Genomic DNA, 22,090 nt, shown 5'->3' with positions numbered 1-22,090 from the left:
ACCACAATGAAACGTAAACATTCGCTAATCGTCTAATACCTAATTATTTCACAACTAGTGTAATTAGAATATTTCCTCATTGTTATAATTTTTAATTTCACTGTTGTTAAATGTTTAATATGAGGTTTATTTATTTAATAAATTTGTTAATTGTTAACTGACATATTTAATTTATTTAACATAATTTGAATTAAATAATAAATCTAATTTTGCTTATAGTTTTATTCATTTATATTCATAAAGTTGGATGTTGCCGTATAATATAATATAATATAAGATTAGTCGCTAGGCTTAGGCCCTAGTGAAATAAAACGTATCCCATATGTTAATTCAGGATAGGTCCATCTGTATGCCAAATGTCATTAAAATCCGTTCAGCCGTTTAATCGCGACTAACATATTTACCAACTTTCACATTTATAATATTTGTAAGATTTGTAGGATAGATGAATGATGAATATTTAGAACGTGACCGTTTCTTGTTATTTTTTGAGTCTTACACAACGAATAGTTAAAGTGATAATAAAATTTGAATGAGGAGTGAAAATCTAGTTTCCAAAAACGAAGATATTTTGTTTGAATAAGTTATAGAGACAATTATAATCCTATTTATTATCAATTTAATCTTTATTGCATTATAAATACATATTATAATTGGCAAAATTCATGGCATTCTTCACTTGCTAACCATTACATAAAAACAGAAAGTGGATAGTAGTTGGGAAATACATCTGTATATAAGTAAGTATTTGGTTTCAGAGTTATTGGAATTGTTCCTTATGCTCTATTAATAGGTACTTATTATAGATTTGTAACGATAACACATAAATTTTATCTTGCGGTTTAATTTTAGCATGTTTTATCTACTAAATCAGCAGGTGCTAGGTCTGATTAAAATCCTGCATTATTATGCTGCATGTAGCGCACAAATTAAATGAAATATCCATTTGGGTCGTGTACGGACACTACTGACTGTTGTAGTTTATGTGTATGCATTTCTGATTGTACGTTGGCCACGCACGTGCGACTATCGGGCCCATATCGGCAGTATTAGGAAACAACTAGTTCACTAAACAAGGGAGTAGTATTATTGTAGTGTACTCTACTAATTTCTAATTTAATTCGTCATATAGTTCTGCCGCACTCAATTATATTTGATACCTATCTTTAATAATCCTTATTAATATTATAAATTTAAATAAGTATATTTGTTTTTAACCTTATAGCTACTTAATGACTTAACCAATTACTGTGAAATTTAGTATACACCTACTATATGGAATGGAAATCGTTATAGATTACTTTTTATCTCCGTTAGTGAATATATCCAGGTCTCGAGAATGAAGTCGCGGGTAAAAGCTAGTATTGTAGTAGTATATGTGAAAGTCTGTTTGTTTGTTTATTTGTAACCACATTGCTTTAATTGCTCAATAAAAGGTTACAATATTTGATATAGAACGGCTAGTTGCATTTTTATCCTGGTCAATCTAATTCCAACGAAGCTGATAGTCTGTTATCTTTTCGCCTGAATACACTATGGATTTTCACTATGTGTATTCATTTCTATGAAATTGCACTGGTATATAATGTGTGCACATTATGCCTTATGTAATAATTATATAATCAGTAAAAGAAACAGTTTGTATATAAATCTATTTATGTTACGAGTTTAAAAAATAAAAATAATAGTCATACATATAGTATCTTTTTTTTTAGTTATTTTGAAACAGGTCTCTATAGTGTTACCCTGTTATTCATAAAAGTGTCAAACCTCTCATAAACCTATTTTAGCTATTGAACTGCTTTGTCTCTTTCTTTGTCACTAAATTCCTAATTTGAAAGAAAGTGACAAAATATGTAATAGTTAAAATAAATTTGTAGAAGGTTTTTGTTTTTATGAATAAAAATTTTGTTTTAAGAAACACTAATTCTTTAGAGACATAAAGTAATTTGTTTAAATATATTTACTGCATTGCAAAGCAGAAAATATTTGTTGTTACAAATGCAGCTCAATAAATATTTCACAGACTTGAGCTTGAATATATAGTATCGGGGTCGCTATTCCGAGATTTTTTATATGAATCTTTTGTTTTTTTTTATGTATTTGGCATCGGACGTGTGTCCCTCGAGTTATCATGATATAACAATAAAAACTTATTGCATCGTTTATAAAAAGCAATGCCATTACCGCAGCACTCGCGCTGTACATCAAGTACATATAATTTACGTCACAACAACATTTATAGTGGTGATCTCATGGTCGTCCTACCACGCGGTTCGATAAGCGACGTCGAACAAGCAGCCAGCGGAGTTGGTAGCCGGCTGTCTACGAGTGATTATGGTGTCTCTACAACTAGGTGTTTCATTTCGCATTTGTTTATTATGTAGGTGTAGGTACTAAACACGGGTTCAAGGGCGTGTTTTCAACTTGTTGATGGAAGTTTGCGTGGATCTTTTCTGTTTTGTGATTTAAATTTTTAATATGTGATAATATAGATGGGCAGTTTTTTTATGAAATTTACTCATAATTAGTACTCGCAGGATTTTAATATAGACCGGTTACTATTGCATGATGGGTAGACTCCGTAATTATTCTGAATAATGTTAGCTATTAAAAACCTAAACTATAACTTTTTCATAACATGTTCTATTCAACAACCAACCTCCAGAACTTCTTGATTTTCAACTGGTACTTCACTACGTTTACCTTAAAACCTTATGTCTATAATGTGTTTTTTTGCGTTTTCTTCCAAAACCACGTGGTTTGTATGCAATATCAAACATGTTCATATTTCGAATTCGGAGAAAGTTTTTAGTATTTTGAATGCACTGATTATTTATTATACATTCAGTTTCATTTATGATTTAAATTTGCTTTTTTGCAATTTCAAGGCGGTTTATGATGTAGAATCGTGACAGATTAAAAAATAAGGAAAATATTGCTGAGAACTGGTGTTAAATATATAAGCTTTAAGTGGTGGACGCAATTTTTGTGGTACATATTGTCGATAACGAGCAGGAATGCGAGATAACGATAATAAAGTATCAGTTAATTGTTAGGTAAGCACCGTGACCAATTAACGTACGTAGTGCGGGCTAGCCGGCGCAGGCGCAACGCGCATTTGAGACGAATTTCATTTAAGCAATTGTGGTAATTGACCGGCCAGAGCGCCTTCCGGAGCAGTCTGCCGCCTTTGTCCCCTTTGTGATCATGTAATTCATATAGGAAATTATACGAGTCATCACAACATCTTCATTACTACGGTTGTATGCACACTATACCTACCGGTGTCTATTTTCCTTGTTTACACTGGAGATATCGACGACAGTATCAATTATTCTAATGAATTTTAGTTATATATTTACTAAAACTATTATGATGATAGTCTACTATGAAAGGTAATTGTGAACTTTTGGGCCGAATTTTGTAAGTACCATGAACAGTTGCTTCTGAAAGTGACTCCGTAGACGAGTAGATGATTTTTTGTTTATTATTTTATATAGACATGATACCAGTTATTTCTTAATTTTAATATCAAGTTCTTATGTCGTTCGGCTCCTAATTTTCAGACATACTTTCATAGTCGCATAGTAATCTCTTTCACTACGATAATAAGTGGCCTAGGTATATGATATAAGATTTATTGAAGTTCTATAATATTAGAACGTAGTTTAAAGTGGTGTCACTAAGGAAAACATTATTCCGACATTTAGCGATAAATCCAAATATAGTCAGTATATGACATACTTTGTATAGCTTATCAGGCGCCAAATAAGGTTGTATAGTTACGGACGCGCCCACGGGTCCGTGAGTGCGACCTTGCCGCAAGGACCGACAGAGCCTTTCGCCCACATTATCGAGCTCTTCTACTTAACGAACATCCTCTGATTAGTTTCTGGCTTAACTAAATAAATTGATTATGAGCAATATCCGTTAGTTTAGTATTGTGTTCGTGGCCACATTTTGATTTGGTATTATTGCGTTGTATACCTATATACATATCTAAGATATCACTATTGGTCGATTTTCGAATTAAAATTTTGTAATGTGTTTAGTTAATTAATGAGGTACGTATCAGAATTTGTACATGTTAAACTTAATGTACTTACCTAGGTAGGTATTTGAGAGAAAGTTGAAAAGCGAAATTATGGAATCTAAAAATTGCTTCACCATCTACTTATATCAGTATCTCGTACATGCTCAAAATGCCTGTTTCCAAGATAATATCTTTAGCGTCTATTTTCTTAGCTTTTCCATCGTGCGTGGTAGGCCTTTGTTTCCGATTTGATCGAACAACAGATTGCCGCCCATTACCTCAGATAACTAGAACCGGCGCGTGTAATGCGAAATGACGCGAAATATTTCCGGAGTTAGAGGAGTATTCTATTAATAAATGATTCGAAGTCGCTCGTGGGCGAAGATTTCGGGCGAGCATGCGCGGGCGCGGCAGTAGCGCGCGAACCGCCGCGGATGCCGCGTACGCGCGCACATCGAACGAACGAGCCGCTATCCCGCGCATACGACGTACAACGCGAACTATCGCGAACGACGACCACCGATCCGCCCCATAACGAACAACTACACGACAACAACACACCGATATCGAGAAACCTAAAATTATTGGTCGGTGCATCGACGGATCGACCCCAGTTAATAGTGTACTTTGCGAGGGCGGATTATAACGAACAAATCGACTAACAAACTCGAACCGCACGAAGGTGTCGCGTCGCAAAAAGAGCAATACAATAGAGTAAGCGTCTAATTATAAACGTGGTTGACTGAGCACCGTCAAGATGCAGAACATCGATCCACTGGAGATCGCCAACATCCTCGCAACGGAGCTATGGTGCCACCAGGTATGCTGTGGGAATGCAGCCAGAATAAAGTAAACCTTAGTTCAGTTGCCGCACTGCATCATTACCCTCGGCAAACACGGAACCAATTATCTGTTTCTCTTATTAGTTCACTTACATTATACTTTTTGTCCTAGTTCCTGACCTGTGTAACAATAATGTAAATTATTTTTTTTAAACATATAGAAAATTTACCAATTAATCGTATCGCTAATTAGATATATGCACCTGTTACATTAAAGTAAAGCCATTTGAAATTATTGGAAATGGCTCGGGATGACTGATTTATGAATTCGCTTTCAACTCGCACACCGCTAGCCCATCGTTGCACTTTGCCCACTTGTTTGTGTGTGAAATTCTAATTCGAAATACTATAAATAGCTTATACTTAAATTTTACCTGCTTAAATGTTAATATGTAAACAGTCTTTGTATAAACATAATCTATAACTATGTAGGTATAATTCATGGTATTGACTAAAAGTTGCGTGTACCGCCACACCTAAAATTTAATATACAGATTATTTTAAAACTATGGTTAAACATGTGTCTGATATTTTTGAAATTTCGAACTAAACGATAATACTATTGGTATAAAAAGGGGTAATCAAGAAAAAATATTTTTTCGACTTTTAACAATTTTTATTAAACTGGAAAAGTACTGTATTACTATTATATTTATTACTTATTTTATTATTTCTACTGTATTTTGCTACAAAATATCAACATTTAATTTTTCATTAAGTAAATAAAGTCATTAAAAAATAAATTAATGAAAGTTGCGACAACCCATAAGTTTGTTATAATTTCTTTATTATCTTTTCATCGTGCATGTATCTTGTAAATATTGTTTGTTATAAAACACGATCGGAATGTGGAAGCAATCCACCACAAGACACAAACATTTCATAATGATTGCAAAATTTTTAAACGTATTGCAGTTATCAAACACTTCATTGGAATTATGTCTCAAGTAAATAATCATAAATTTAGGTATTTTAAATACACTATCGGGTCTTAACGCAGTGAAAAACGTCGGTAATATAGACGCAGCTATGTAGGTACTTTTACCTGCAAAAAAATCGTCGCGTTGAGTCCCTATAGTGTAAATAAATATGTGTAAACAACGCGAAAGATTACAATTAATTATTAATATTCATAAGGTTTCATACCTAATTAAATTACTTATAATAATCTTTCATTTATTATAAAATTTGCACTTTATAATCAGATATCGGACATGGGTATATTCTGTATTAAAACCAGACTTTTATTTTCTCTGACTTTGCCTTACATGATAACATAAAACTTTGATAGGTTTTATTTGTAATAATCATCATATCCGCCTTTACTGTCCATTGCTTACCATAAGCCTCCACCTTGGGAGGTTTTGCCAGTAGTTGCCACCTTTGGCAGGCGGATTTGTAACCGCAGTTAGGTTTTGGAGATATTTTAAGAGGGATGCTACTGCCCATCTCTCGCCCACCCTTAGTCGCCTCTTACGACACCCACAGGAAAGGAATGGGTGGCCTATTCTATGCCGGGATCACACGCCAATTTGTAATAATAAATTCTATTTATTATTACAAATTATATAACTTTTAAAGTGTGTTTTTAGTTTAGCTGTTAATTTTTACTCATTCTTAGATCATTTAGATTTTCAAATGCTGTTTCGTCCAACGAATGACCACCATCTTCTTAATGATAAATAAATAGGCTTATAAAATTATGTGAGAAGACAAAAGTTATCTCCACCTATCTCGCGTATTAAGCTGATCGCTCGTTTGAACATTGAAATATGACAATGAAATTAGGGTACTCAAGATTTTTATATTACAAAAGTCTATAGTGTTTATTGGTTACTTACTATCAACCCCTACTTATATTAACATAACACCGTAGTCCTCAGTAATGGCCACATATGAATAGAAATATTGGTGTCACAGTATATTCTGATTCTGTTGACGTCAGTTCAAAATGATGGATTGTTAGATTCACTGTGTAACGAATGTACTTACAAAATGTGTACTTATAATGTGTATTTATTTTCAGTTGGCAAACCTCGAGGGCCTCCAGTCGGGGGTACCGACTCGCACCACGGCCACCATAACACCAACGCAGCTGCGCAACTTCGAACAAACTTACATCGAGCTGAACAACTGTAGGAGCGAGCAGGCCAACCACGCGGGCTTCGTGCCACCTTCAGTCACGCACGCCAATAATTACGGTAAGTGGCGAAAGTTTACTATTTTAGTTTCATTAATATTATCAAAATAAAGTTTTCGGCCTACCTACTGGTCATGGAAGGTCTACGTGGCGTATTTACGTAAAGATAACGATACTATTTTTTAGTAAAGAAGGATCTGACCGGGTAATAAGGTAAACAACAATATTTCTGTATTTTGTGTGAAATTTTTATTTGAAAATGGCAAACAAACTTACAGTTCACCTGATAGACAGTGAAAACGGTCGAGATAAATGTCAATTAAATAATTTATAACACCGAATTTATCCTTTTATTTCAGTTTGGAAGTGGCTGTATCTTAGATAACCCTTCAGGTCGAAGCAACAATGCACGCCTTAATGCCTCAGTTAATTTTATGCATAAGTAGTGGCTATTTTTCATTAAAATCGGCTTCCCGTATTACATACATACATTGTAAAAGTGATTATATATTGATGATAAATATTCACGTTCTCCATTTTCCTCTTCGACAGGCATCCTGAATTCGGTGGGGTATTGTGATTCGGGCCCGACGACGACGCTGCATGTGTCGCCGGGCCCGCTCTCCGCCAGCGGCGACAGCAGCAGCAGCCCGGGACTACCAGCTCCCAAACGGCGTAATATGGGCGGCCGGAGACCAACCAAAGCCCCACAAGATCTCTCCCCTGAAGAAGAAGAGCGCAGGAAAATTCGGCGGGAACGCAACAAAATGGCCGCCGCCCGCTGCCGTAAACGAAGACTTGACCACACCAACGAACTCCAGGAGGAAACTGACAAACTCGAAGAAAAGAAACAGTCGCTTCAAGAGGAAATTCGTAAATTAAACGTTGACCGCCAAAACCTTGAAATAATCCTGCAAAAGCATCTTCCCTCGTGTCGCTTGAAAAAGAGGTCCATCAGTCCACCAGACATCAAACCTTTCCACGACAACAACTATTATCCCGAACTCCCAGAAGATGGCGTCCGCGTCAAAGTGGAGACGATGGAGCCCGCGGCTGATCTAGTGTTGTCAGAGAATGTTATGTTCACATCGCCGATCCCAGACCAAAAGTAAGTGCTTGTTTATTATAACATTATCTTTATATACGTGTGTGTCATATAAAATGTGAAATGGTAACAGTACATATCCCATATATGCTTTTAGATGAAATAACATTTTTTTTTCAGTTTTCATTAATTTTCTTAATAAACTAAAACTAATTGAAAATGTCAATAATTTATTTTTGTGAGGAGTCCTCAAAATTACGAAATGTTGATAATGGAATTCTTAATCCATCTTTGATATCCTGTAACTTTTTTTCAAGGATTGTCGTTTTCTAATTACAACTTCATGATTTCAGAGTAATGCTGTCGGCGGCGAATCCAGCCGTGGTGACGAGCGCAACACAAATTACCCTGGACACGCCCCCGGCGACCACACGCCCCACCAGGCCCAGTTTCCTTTATGTACATACAAATCCTGCACAGGTAACGTGTTATTAGTTTTTTATTTTTTTTTATTTTAATTATTTATTAAAGGTATACAAATGAGAATAATACTGAATTTATAATCTGTATGAGTGAATAGTGTTTGTTCGTTTGGTAATATAATATTAATGATCACATTATTCGCAATTGTCGAAGATATCTCGTCATATATATTTATGTATATTATACACAAAAGGTACCGACGATACCAAGTCCTATTTTTGAAGTCGCGTAAAAAGTTGAAAATTAGTGTTGTAAAGATTTTTTTCGTTATACGAGGTTTGTCCGGAAAGTACGTATAAAAGTTTTTTAAAAATTTTATTTTACAATTATTCAGGTAAATCAATTTTATCCCCTTCAAAGTACTCCCCCTGTGACATAATGCACTTGTGCCAACGCCGTTTCCACTGTGAGAAGGCTCCTTGAAAGTCCTCTGGTTGTAGGTTTCTCAGCTGCCCCGTCGTAGCTTTTTTTATCTCATTTATGTCCCCCAAATGCCGCCCCCGAAGTACCAATTTGGTTTTTGGGAACAAGAAGAAGTCACACGGGGCCAAATCCGGCGAATAGGGGGGGGTGTTCGGTCACCGTAATGGAATTTTTACTCAAAAACTCACGGACAACAAGAGAGGTGTGGGCAGGGGCATTGTCGTGGTGAAGAATCCAACGCCCCTCTCGCGCCAATTCTGGACGAACTCGTGCCACACGAGCTTTGAGGCGTCTGAGCACATCGACGTAGAATTTTCCATCAACTGTCTGGCCTGGAGGGACGAATTCTTGATGGACAATCCCCCGAACATCGAAAAAAACAATCAACATTGTCTTGACATTTGACCTTTTTAGCCACTTGTGGACGGTTGGTTCCTTCACAGCATCATCCCCATAAACTGTTCTGAGATCGGCAAAAATTTCACGGCCATTCTTGCCGAGTTTCGAGAGAAACTTGATTACGACGCGCTGCTCTTCAACGGAAGCGGGCTCCATGCCGACGGGGTTTCGTTAAGAGGTAACTTCACAGATGGCGTGACAAGCCAGTTCGCACCGCACGGCGGTCAGACCAGAACTGAAGCATTGTTAGGGACATAAGGAAGGGGTCCTGCGCTTACCTGGCCTCCCCACTCCTCTTTCTCGCATTCCAGAACACTTTTATACGAACTTTCCGGACAGACCTCGTATTGTTCATTTTATTACCATATTTCATTTATATCATGTTAGTTAATTTTAAACTTTCGCGTTGTTTACACATATTTTAAAAACATACCTATTTCTTTAAGAAGAAATAATTTAAAAACAATAAAGGTATGTAAGTATTATTTACCTGCAAAATCTTTCATCGCGTTAACTACCGATGGTGTATTTAAAATATAGTCGTGTTAATTCAGAATATATTGCAAGCAAAAATTAAATAAATACTCTTATTGAGAACAAATAGTTTTGTGTGAAGGACGACGTGTTTTCCACACGTGTTATACATACATATTAAAAACAGGTAAACTGGATTATCTCCTCATGTGGAATTGTAACTGCAGTTTACCTACAGTTTTCCGCAATCGGATAGTATGAGTTTCTGGGTCATTATATCCTTACTGTTTGTTTGTACAGTCTCACGACTAAACCGATTTAATTATAATTTAGGATTAGAAAAGATAGGGTGTATTGCAAGCAATGGGTCAGTTAGACCACATAACTAACAATCCCTTTTCCCCATATTTAATGTTTGACAAAGAATAAATATGTTGCTATAGTCAACATTGCGGATGAAAAAAAAAACTATCTAAACTACCTTACGTACATCACATGATGGTACAATGTAATTCTAATAATTTCGTATTCCCATTTCAGGCACACAAAACGAAAGCAATGGGCAACAACAACACCGTGGCAGGTGTCGAGATCACAACTCCAAGCAATGGCATCCCGTTCAACTTCGACAGCCTCATGGAGGGCGGCACCGGACTAACGCCGGTACACCCGCACCCGCACCCGTGCGGCCAGCAGCAGCGCGCCGCGCCCGACGCCGCCTCACCGGACGCGCACAGCAGCCTCGTCAGCCTCTGAGACTATCTCGACGCCACCTTCCTGCTGTTCGAAATTGAGCCCTCACTCGTTGACTTAGAGTCCGATGGCGTGTGAGCGCTCAGTTCGCAGCACGTGGCTTCTTTTCACTTGCCCGTCCAAATTGGTGGGAAACAAACATTTGTAGTTACGTTTACGCTACCGCATGAGTTAGAACAAGATACCGTTGTTGTTATCTCGTTCTATTACGTGTGTGTGGCAGTAAGCGTGTCTATAAATTCGTTTGTCGCTACTTCTAATGAGGAAAGTGTTGTTCGGGCCAGAGCCGCGTGGCGGAAGGGGCTTCGAGACGCTTCTATGTAGTAAGTTTATGCGTGCCTTGCGCAGGTTGTCGGCCGGCGACAGCGTGAGACGCGTCGTCGGTCCAGCGAACCTAGTTCGTATAGCAACTGACTTTTGTACTTCAAATAATACGGATTATTTATTTATTCAATGTACTCCATCAATCCGGTCAAGCTGTTTTTTCTCTTCTCGTTTTATAAGTCGATATCTTTCTATTCTTGTATTTGGCCTATTCATAGCGATCGGCTATATTTATTTATTGACGAACTTTTACAATAAGTAACTTACTTGCTCACTACGTGCTTTGTATTTATATTGTAGTTTTATAATGTTAGTGTCGGCCTAGAGTTGCCAGCCTAATGAAGTCAATTTATAAGCTGTTTTAACTATCTAATCGAGAATATTTTTATAAAAAATTGTATTTGCCTCATAAATAATAATTGTGATGTAAAATAAAACAGAGTTTTATTTGAAGCATTTCAGGGATTTATTTTCGTGTTGTGCTTAAATTCTAGCGAGGCTAGACTAGATGGTGCGTTAGTTGTAATGTGTAAAAGATCTCTTTTACAATTTTTGAAAGTGGCACAAAAATTATTATCGTCGGTGTTTCTTGTCATAATAAAACATAGTGCCATTGTCTACGTCTACTCTCAGAAACAGTTACGAGTATGATATAATTAGTTAACCATAAATTAACAGCAATATTACATAAAGAATAATATATTGAATGTAAGTTAGCTCAATGTTGGTGTAACGTCTTACCGTTCCATTGGATTATGTATTGGTATGCAACATTACTGATAAGCGATTTATGTGATACGTCCAGTGATTATGTATTTGACCCCGCCCCAGCGGCGGTATAGTTGCTTAATTCACTCATGCCATTTGTTAACATTATCTATTTCCAATATCGATGACTTGTCGCCAGTTTATACAGGGTGTATTGAAAGTTTTTAAAACAGCATATGTACCCACTCAACCTTTAGCAAATGAAGGACATCATGGATACTAAGCAGTTATATGAAACTTTGAACTTAACGGTTGTGCTGCTTTTACGTAATTTGTATTAGGTTTCGATGGATTAGTAAATGTTTAGAATACAGAATACGTATGGTGTACGGATTTAGTTACCAGATATATTTTCTTTACATCCTGTATACTATAAAGTTTAATAAAAAAAATATACTTTTAATTTCTGTTCAAAATGCTCATATTTATAATGATTTATACCAATGATGAGATTTAATTAGTCTATTATTATAGATAATTGAGTCACTGATTAGTGTAGAGCGTCTAAAATCATCGATATTAGATTAATGATAGTTTTAATTATACATATTGTATTTTAGATACAATTTTTTTCATAGGCATGAGTCTGTCGGTCGTTTTTATAGAGACCACTGGAATTTAAAGTAAAATAGTTTAAGGCAATAATTAGTATAAGAATACTTAACATTTTAATTATAATATTCATAACTTAGACCAAATTATTAAGTTATATGCTTTATTGTAGATATAATTAAAATCTAAGCCAAAAATTCATTTTATTTCGTTACTGTAGGTTTGTTTAGCTTTCATTTACTTTGAAGTATTATTGAATAGGACGGATTCTGAGAGTATTTATTTAGTATAGATAATAAATCATCACTCGAAACGGCTCGCAATAGCGCGAGTCAACGTTTGCGCAACCGATTTTTATATAAACTTAGTACGCATTCGAAATATTATGCATAATATGAACATCTAGATTTAATAAGAAAGATGTAATTTTTTCTAGAAGATGTTTTCTTAACGCATAGAATACTTTTGTATTTTTTCAAGAAATTAAGCAAAGCAATACCAATATATTTGATAACATTATTGAAATTTATCGCCAGATATAGTGAATTATATATGTAAATCAGAAAATATAAATTTGTTACATACACCTACTAACTTGTTTTATTTTTGTTGTTGGGCTTACCTCTTTTAAAACCTAGAACTGCCATATTTACCTCTTTACTATAATATAAACAGTCAGAATTACTCATAAAAATTTATAGAAAAAGATTTATACGCGAGAAATAATTCCTTTTCCTTAAAATCAGTAAATAATTGTTCAGTTATGCGACGACAATAAAAAAAATAGTCATTAATACAAATTAGGTTATTAACGAATTTGTTATGCCATTAATTATAGTAAAATACTTCACGTTCCAATTGCAGTTGTTTGCTTTTTCTTGAAATACTGTTCTTTATAGTTTTATATATATAAAATAAAATTTCCAGAATGCTGATACTACTGCATCCGAGACACAAACCAAACACACCTCCCAAGTTTGCTGAAAGTAACAAATAAAGTTTAAAGACACTAGAAGGAGACTACAAAAGTCGTTTACTTGGGTATCTCTGTCCCATTTGTGTATCTGCCATGAAGCAGTTGTGTTTGCAAGGCTCTGTTTCGGTTTCAAGGATGGGATATGACAATGAAATTACAGGGTGCAGAGGCATAGCACCTTAGTCCGGAGGGAAGGGATTGCATTGCTAGCAATATACCCTGTCAGGCCGACCTCCACGTGGTTCCCCCTGGAAACCATCGTGCTGAATTCCAGATGTATTCATTACGATAGGCTAACTGACCTGCTTTTTCATTCTCGCCTATCATTCCTCACTGGTGCCCCGCCAGCGTATATCGTTAGCGCAGGCGGGGTTACCATCCATTAAAAACACTAGTTCTCAGGAATTGCAACGTATGAAGGGTGACGCAGTGTACTCTATTATGTCCATGGTATTATTTAATGCTATAGGCGACAAATACCACTTTCCATCAAGTGGGCCGTCAGCTTGTTTGCTTTTCTAAGTTGCATAAAAAAGGTGTTTTTTTTTATGGAACATTGACAAGCAATCAACCTGGTGGCTCACCAGATGGTAAGTGTTTTTTTTTAATGGATTATAACGAAACGGAGGGTCCGTTTCGTTATAATTCTGCGCTGTTGGTATATGCCGACGGAGTACCGGTGAGGATGAAGTAAAGTTAATTCGCCCATCGTGATGATTTTAGTAGGAATTAACCATGATAGGTTTCCAGGAGTAACCATGCAGAGGTCGCCCTGATAAGTCATTACTAACGATCTCTTTTCCACATGATGGACAGTGGTAACTGTAACCTATACCCATTACAAAATCTTCCTTTGATAAATTATAATGTACTTTACTTTACCTCGTTAAAGGGGAAACCCTGTGAATTATGCCTACCATTCTCTAAGACGTCATAGATACGTCATTGGATTTCATGCGAGTCGTCGCGCCGCGATTTAAGTATTTTTTATTGGGAATTGTGGATTATGTAAATACTGGGAAACCTGCAAATGCCAATACGGCGTCATGTGATCCATCTATATAGGTAAATACGAGTAAAATAATTTTTCTGCCAGTAGGTTTGTTTAATTCCATTTCTAAAATATCATCTTAGGACTCTAGCGTCGTTCAAATTTTTTAAACAATGCTATATGGAAAATGAAATGTTTCTGTACTGTTTCTTTGGATACGGAATAGTTTATTTTCAGAAAATAAAAACCTTTACCTAAAATGACCTGACTGAGAAAAGAGTTCAGAGTAATAATTTTAAAATACAACCTGATATTATTATTATTCTTACTGCGCAACATACAACAGATAGGACGTGCATACGTAAGCTTAAATTGTAAGAAATGGTAATAAAATACTTTTTTATAAAGAGATCTACAATTTTTTTAATGGATGACAATGGAATGATATACCCGCTTGCGCTAACGGGATACGCTGGCGAGGCGCCAGTGAGGGGTGATCGGTGAGATGAAAAGATCGGTCAGTTAGCCCATCATGACGAATTTCACTAGAATCAACCACGATGGTTTCCAGAGGGACTTGCGTGGAGGTCAATCAGGTTGGGTATATTGCTAGCATGGGTTTCTTGGTCTCCATTACTAACAATCCCTTTCCCCCTGAGGTCTATTATTATGTCTATGAATATACTTACAAGTAATGCTAATAAGGGACATCACTGTTTCTTGCTTCTGTTTTACATATACGGGGTTTGGGAAGTAGAAATGCATAATGGAGGAACTTTTGTTGAGCTTCAGATCGGTACTGCAAGAAACAAATAAAAAACTGTTAGTTTTTCATATTTATCATAAGAAGTATACACTTGACTTTATAAAATCGAAAATGGAACATAATAGATAATTTGCTATATAAAAAAAGTGGGAAACGTTGAACTTGATTTTAGCATATTGGGCAACACTAGCTCATTGCCAAATGAAAGAAAAAAAATACACGCTTCTCGGCAAAGACATACTCATATTTTAGGGTATTTTACTTGTATATCCTTAGGCTATTTTAGCCAAGACTCACAATAATTCATCATATATATATATTTGAAATTCAACAATGCTCTTGCATTTATTATTTAATTACTTTTAATGTTGATAGAATTATATCAAAATTACAAACGTACAAAGAATTTGTCATCACGTACGGAAGGGCATCCAGGTTGCCTACTGTCATGTCAGTGGTGTAGCGGCGTGAGTCACAGTCCCTCGGACAATCGCAGTTTTCTGATGTAAGCCATTTAAAGATATGAACTGTTAAAGATAATTATAAGATTTTTACTAGTAATTAACTATTTTATATCCATTTTTAATAACTTACAATAACAAACAAAGAGATGGAAAGTGGTAATCTTCGCTTATAGACAGAAATGGTACTATCTCAAAATACCGACACTGGTCATGGAATCTCAGTCCATGCGTTGCCATTTCTGAAGTTTTCACCTCTAATTTTACTGCCGTATCCCGTATTTCAAACTGAAGCAAGGCATTGCAAGCATTGTTGCTTGATGACAGAAACGAGTAGGATAAAACACAATAGTCACATATCCTTTCAAGTTGACTTCCATGCGATCTTTCTGGAAATTATAGCATTTAATGCTCATAAAGTATATAGTAAATGAATTCGATATAATGGGTTAGATAACCTGATTTCATGTTCATTGCTTTAACATCCGTAAGTATAGGAGGATGAGCCACTCCATCTACTCACGTTTAGCCTTCACGATGCAAGAGATACTTGTGAAGTTACAAGCCCGCTGAGCTTTTACATATGGAACGTAGTATAGCATACAATCGCAGGCTGCCTCCACAGCTTTCACGTAACACAATTGATCGCAGTCAGAATTACGGTAATCTCCAAAAAATGGTAAATGTTGTTCATCATTGAAGAAGCAATTGCGACTGAAAGTAATTTATTTAGATTAAGTCCTACATAAGTTATGAAAGGGCAGTTTCTGCCGTTAAGCAGCTGTGGTCGAATGGTTGTGTTTCGGTTTGAAGGATGGAAAATGGCAGAAAAATTACAAGATACGGAGGCATAGCAACTTAGTTCTTAAAAATAGCAAAGTATGGGGGTATACTCTTTGTAATGTCTGTGGTACTTGTTCATGTCTATAGGCGGCAGTTACCACTTTTTATCAGGTATTTGCCATTTTAATTTTCAATAATCCTCTAGTTTAAGTACATTTCCTATATCACCCAAATTAGAAGGACTACTTAAAATAGAGGATTTTTATCTTTTGAAAGATAAAGTAGCAAGAAAGAGTCCTGTGTCATCGTAAAATTAATTGTAATGAAATTTGGTACTGATCATATTTATATTTGTCTCGGCGAATGCTTTTTGTATTAAATATGCTAATATAATGTCAGTGTTAATTTTAAAGCTCATTTAAAAAACCAAATTAATCCTAGTGAGTTAAGTGATCAAAGTATTTAGTGTATCAAATAGATAATAATAATGATAATTATTCATTTAAATAATTAGAAAAATACTTATAACGTATCAGGTGCCTACCTCGAAGAGGGTAAAGCTCGCACATCCTCTGAGCAATATGTATAAGAAACGTGAATTATGTGAAATGACTCTGTGTAAGGATGCACTAATTTTGTCTCTTCATCTGCTGGAAACTCGTACATATCGTTGATCATTATCTGCAACATTTATTTAACTAATTTCTTTAGTATGCTTTTTAAGCAAGTCCGTATTTAGTAGATTTTTTTTGATAGGTGAAAATGGTTTGGTCACCCCGCCTGCGCTAAGGGGTTAGGTTGGCGAAGCACCAGTGAAAGGTGATAGATGAGAATGAAAACAGGTCAGTTAGCCCATCATGATGAATTCATCAGGAATTAATCATGATAGTTTCCAGGGAGAACCGCGAGGAGGTCGACCTGGTTGGGTATATTGCTAGCAATGAGATTCTGTAGTTTAGTAGATTAGGACCATCGAGTTTACATTTTAATGAAAAAAAAATGAACTAAGTTATATGTGCTTTGTTTATATTTATAGTTATGAGAAGAAGTACAAATAAAATTATTATATATATGGGTATTTTTTTATTTTTTCCTGTGTCTATTGTGATCCTGAAACTTTTGGAACCAAAGCGTCTCGCTAATGGGATACAAGACTCAGTGGTGTATAATATATAGTAAGTTTGTTCATGTCTTTATTTTAAATTTTTAATTATTTTTATATTTAGTTTTTTTTTTGTTTTGTGTCATATAGACTTATATAAGTATAATAAAAAATCTTTGATAATATTATTTAATTATTTTTTAATACATTAATAATAATGTATTAAAATTAACAATATTTTATTTAAATTTACATTGTTAGTTTAATTATTTGCTCCGAAATTAATTATAATAAGCAAGTATACTTACGTAGTAGTTGTAAATGTTTTAAATGAAATAGTAAATATTTAGACACGTGATAAGTAATTCAAACTGATTAAAGTTGGCTTAAATGTTCAATATTGGTACTGCGTTTTCTGGTTCTTATAAAATTTTATAATTACAAAATTAGAAATAGCCGAATGTATATAATGGTTGATTTAGTCAAGTACATTCCACAATGCTTAAAATCGGCATAGTATCTTCAGAGAGGTGGTGATTTTTTAAGAAAACATGTTAGACTTATTTAATAATTAAATTCATGAGGAATAAGATAAAAAAACTGGAACAAAAGTGCAGCCCTAATTACTCATGATAAATAGTACTCGTTTCTCAAATTCATCGAAGTTGAGTTTCAGTTTAAAGAACATGTAGATACAATCTCTTCAAATTACCCGTATTGAACCGGCGTTGACTATGGTTCCGTCGAGCGCGTCGTCTGGTTCGTAGTCCGTGACTACTGTAAGCGGCTCCATTGGGCCAAAGGATTTTACCTTCCAATTGAGAAAATTAAAATCTTTCTCATTCCTGAAAGTATATTGCAATCACTACTATGAAGTTCATCAGTACCAGGGAAGAGAATTTGAAAGTAAAACCTATATCAAACCTATGTCAGCGTAATAATAATAGATAAATAGTATACTAGCGGCCCGTCCCGGCGTCTCACGAGTGGACATTTTTCACTGCTCTGCTCCTATTGATCGTAACGTGATGAAAAGTATACAATAACCTGCCCAGGAGTATGAAGAATAATTGTACCAAGTTTCGTTAAAATCCGTCGAGTAGTTTATAACGAACATACAGACAGACAGACAAAAATTTTACTGATTCCATTTTTAGCATCAGTATCGATCACTAATCATCCCCTGATAGTTATTTTGGAAATATATTTCATGTAAGTACAGAATTGACCTCTTTACAGATTTATTATAAGTATAGATTTAGAGATTCTCATACGTGTATATTCTCGTGTCCTTTTTGATTTATTATTTATTTTTTATTATTAGATTAGTAGTTATTGAAATAATGATGACAATGGCTGTATATTTACCTCCGTTTATTTTCGAAGTAGTATATATTATTGAAGATGCAGCAGTGTCCGTTCGTTGTGAGTATTGGCCTGAATAGACCTCGACAGTGAGGGTACGATTTCCTTTGTAGTATGCATAGTTTTAAAAACCGATCGCAACGTTGGGGCATTAAGTTAATTACCTCTGGTACCTGTAATTGTCTCTTATTGCTTATATTAATCGAATACATCGTAGTCAGTAAAGTAAGAATTTATTACAAACAACACAGTTGCAACATGCGTTCCTAAACAAACATGGGTACCTCAACATTGCTTGTTTGCGCTATTGATATACGCTAGTGGAGTACCAGTGAGGAATAATAGACGATGACTTGACATAGTATATTGCTAGCAATAGGCCTACTAGATTTCATTATTAATCCTCTCCCCCAACCTACCAACCTGGTACAGCTACTAACTGGATATTCTGGAATTGTCTTTTATTACTTGTTATAAAACATATTTTCAGAATAATATCGTATTAATTAACAGTAACAAGCTAAAATGCCAATATACGGACAGTATAGAGGTACCTTAGAAAGGTTTTTTCGTTAGAAAGATTGGCGATCTTGCAGATGCAAATCAGTGATGATATCCAACTGGATGAAATGTTTCAGGGACATAATGGATGCGGTAATTGAGAACTAGTGGATGTCATATCAGAGGCTTTTGCGTACACCGAAGTTGGCCTAGAATCTTTTACCATCAGAGGGCGCCATCTTCTTACGGGGATAGAAGTGGTAGAGGATGTAGGTGATGTCATGAATATATTCTATAGTAGTTGATAAGATGATCAGTAGACGATGTCTGGTTAAAATGATGATGACGACTCACAGTGTATCTATTAAGGTTGATAACCTTCTGCAGTTGTTCCAGACCAGGCGCATCCCATACTTGCAGGGGTACGTAAAAACCCAATAATTGGGGAAGAACACGCTCTAAATCGAACGTAATGTCACCATCTCTGAAACATTGTTAAGGAAATGATACTTCTGAATCTCTATAATGGAATAAAGAATATTTTATCGTTTAAAGAATGATTTATCGACTCGCCACATGTTCGTATCGTTTTGAAAATAAAATACAGCTCATGTTACTTGTTGATAATGTAGTTTTCTATAGATGAAAGTATATTTGAAATTGGTTAAGGACTCGTATTTTTTGAGAGAAAGAAAATCAAACATTTGCTTCTTATAAAATTAAAGAAAATATGTGAAAACTGAAGGTGGGTTTTAAGGTAAGTACTACAAAAGAAACTACGTGCAAAACGCGAGATTTCATCAAAAACATTTAATTTACGCGCTTGAATGAAATTTTATATAAATATAAAGCATATTGTCTTATGGTCATGGCATATAAAGGGCCGGGCCACCCCTTCCTTTCTCGTGTATGTCGTAAATGGTGACTAAGGGAACTTAATGGTCGAGGGATGGGCAGCAGTGTCCCTTTTAAATCATCACCAAAACTTCACTGCGGTTGTCAACTCGCTTGCCAAGCGTGGCAACTACTGCTTACAAAACACCCCAACAGACAGAGGCCTATATTCAGCAGTGGAAAGTTAACTAACTAAATTAGGAAAATGTGATTTACGCGGATAAAGTCGCAAAATATAACTAGTGTTAATTATAATTTAACATTTCGTTTCATAAAAAAACCGAATGAACTTCACTCATCAAAATGTAGTTCTAAGTTGGCTCTATATGAGAGATACAGATACAAATATATATATATATATATATATATATATATATATATATATATATATATATATATATATTTATTTGTAATGAGTGTTTGATAATTAGGTGTAGGTATATTATGCATCACATACACAAGGGTCTTATTAAAATGCTTCATGGAACTGATGGTTATTTGATTTGGTGAACATATTGTAATTGATGGATAGGGCATATTCTTCATCATCTCGTATTGGTTTTCTATGGTGATTCTCGTGGGCCTGTCATTGAAGCGATTGTACAGTAGATAGACGAGTGTCCACGATAGACCCAAGGTGAGCACAGTGTTTACCATCCAAAAACATCTGTATGAATAGAAAACATGACACTTTTTAGAAATAGAAATAGCATACAATTCTGATTTTTACCAGCATTACTTGGAAAGATTAGTTTGACACTGGAACGCCTGATTTCCTTTTTTCATATTTAAGCTTTACCTTCTATCTAGCTAAATGGATTTAACAAAAAAAAAATACTTCTAAATGGTAATGTTATACTGGTAGAGAAAGCTTCTAATGCACTTCTCCGCAATTGCATTTTTGTAATTAATTACTTAGATATTATTGGATTTTTTGGCAATAAATGGTTAAGTATAGTGCTGTTTAGAAGTTTATAGAAACAATACACTGTTAGACAAGCCTTAATGGTTGTTTTCACTATCACCTTTATTAATTTTCCATTAATATTATAACTGCGAAAGTTTGTTGGATAGAGGTTTACTACTCTTTTAAACAAAAGCTACTAAACGGATTTGATTAAATTTTGTATACCTGTAAGTCATATTCTAACTTAGCACAACTAATATTTGATGCACTTATTCACACAAGCGAAATCGCGAGGCACAGCTAATGCGGTGTAAAAATCTCTGCCACAAGTAGCTTAAAACCGTTCTTAATGACAAAATATGGGGTATATTTAACAAAAGAATAAACTTATGAATATAAAAAATATATTCATTAGTGTATTTTAACAACCCCTATTTACTTTTTACCCGCATATGTGCTTTCAGACATCTCTTTCATAACCGAAAGTTTTGCTCCTGATCTTAGGGTGGAAACATTTCTGGGGCAAGCACGGTTCACTCGGCTTACCACGTTAAATACGTGTATAAAAATGTAAACTTATCAAATTTGTCTACTAACCTTGACACAAAATCTGGATATATATAAAAATATTTTAATCCTATGAAGGAGCCTTCCAAACAGAATTTCCGGAATAAATTTCTGAAATTTCCCTCCATGTTCTGCAATGAAAGAACTTATTTGCGATATAATACCTACTGTCCGACTGTGATTGCATATGAACTTAAAATGTAGATATATTTAGTACTATACAATATCATAAAGAACTACATAGTTTCGTGATAATTATGTCAATATATAATTAAAAAATATGTATATACCAATTAGTACATATTTTATTCTATACATGTCCACATTCGTATAGTTAATTGTCACGCAACTGAAACTATTGTTAATAATTAATATCGCTGTGTTTCACTAGTAGGTAGAATAAAATTAGAATGTATTTTTTAATTAATATTCTTTAAAAATACATAACTAACAGCCAATTTCTAATAATGTCTAAAAAAATTTGAGGTTTACATATGAATGGTAATGGCCCATATTACGAAATTATGGGAAGTGGTAA

At 34.9% G+C, this 22,090-nt stretch overlaps 2 protein-coding genes across 4 annotated transcripts in view; one reads left to right on the top strand and one right to left on the bottom strand.

The window, feature by feature from the left end:
• Nucleotides 1–12,829, top strand: part of LOC113519620 (transcription factor kayak) — a 43,037-nt gene extending 30,208 nt beyond the window's left edge. For 2 of the 3 annotated variants that reach the window (XM_026904746.3, XM_026904748.3), the window contains exons 2-5: nt 6,905–7,079; nt 7,571–8,126; nt 8,417–8,543; nt 10,383–12,829. In XM_026904746.3, coding sequence (XP_026760547.1) covers nt 6,905–7,079; nt 7,571–8,126; nt 8,417–8,543; nt 10,383–10,598 — 1,074 coding nt within the window. In that variant the 3' untranslated portion in view covers nt 10,599–12,829. Of the gene's footprint in view, nt 1–4,446; nt 4,857–6,904; nt 7,080–7,570; nt 8,127–8,416; nt 8,544–10,382 lie in introns of those variants that run through there. The other variant, XM_026904749.3, reaches the window with a different exon arrangement.
• Nucleotides 11,959–21,720, bottom strand: LOC113510441 (sodium channel protein Nach-like). Its single transcript, XM_052900585.1, has 10 exons — nt 21,583–21,720; nt 20,536–20,745; nt 19,539–19,668; nt 18,687–18,856; nt 18,031–18,163; nt 16,761–16,897; nt 15,957–16,147; nt 15,373–15,499; nt 14,896–15,005; nt 11,959–13,219 (listed from the first exon to the last, which is right to left on the bottom strand). The coding sequence occupies exons 1-10, from the start codon at nt 21,678–21,680 to the stop codon at nt 13,068–13,070; spliced, it is 1,458 nt and encodes a 485-aa protein (XP_052756545.1). The 5' UTR covers nt 21,681–21,720; the 3' UTR covers nt 11,959–13,067.
• Nucleotides 21,721–22,090: the final 370 nt, after the last annotated feature.

Source organism: Galleria mellonella, unplaced genomic scaffold, assembly GCF_026898425.1.
Source record: "Galleria mellonella isolate WM207_F2 unplaced genomic scaffold, CSIRO_AGI_GalMel_v1 utg65, whole genome shotgun sequence".
NCBI lineage: Eukaryota > Metazoa > Arthropoda > Insecta > Lepidoptera > Pyralidae > Galleria > Galleria mellonella.
The sequence above is the reverse complement of the archived record's forward strand: the minus strand, read 5'-3'. Positions and strand labels throughout refer to the sequence as shown.

What these genes read in the sequence shown, in the direction of transcription:
- LOC113510441 (XM_052900585.1), bottom strand. Translation starts at nt 21,680, where the DNA reads ATGGAGGGAAATTTCAGAAATTTATTCCGGAAATTCTGTTTGGAAGGC. An exon ending in TCAACGCCGGTTCAATACGG is followed by an intron (nt 16,898 to 18,030) that starts GTAATTTGAAGA and finishes TAAATGTTGCAG; the next exon opens with ATAATGATCAACGATATGTA. An exon ending in CGAGCTTTACCCTCTTCGAG is followed by an intron (nt 16,148 to 16,760) that starts GTAGGCACCTGA and finishes AATTACTTTCAG; the next exon opens with TCGCAATTGCTTCTTCAATG.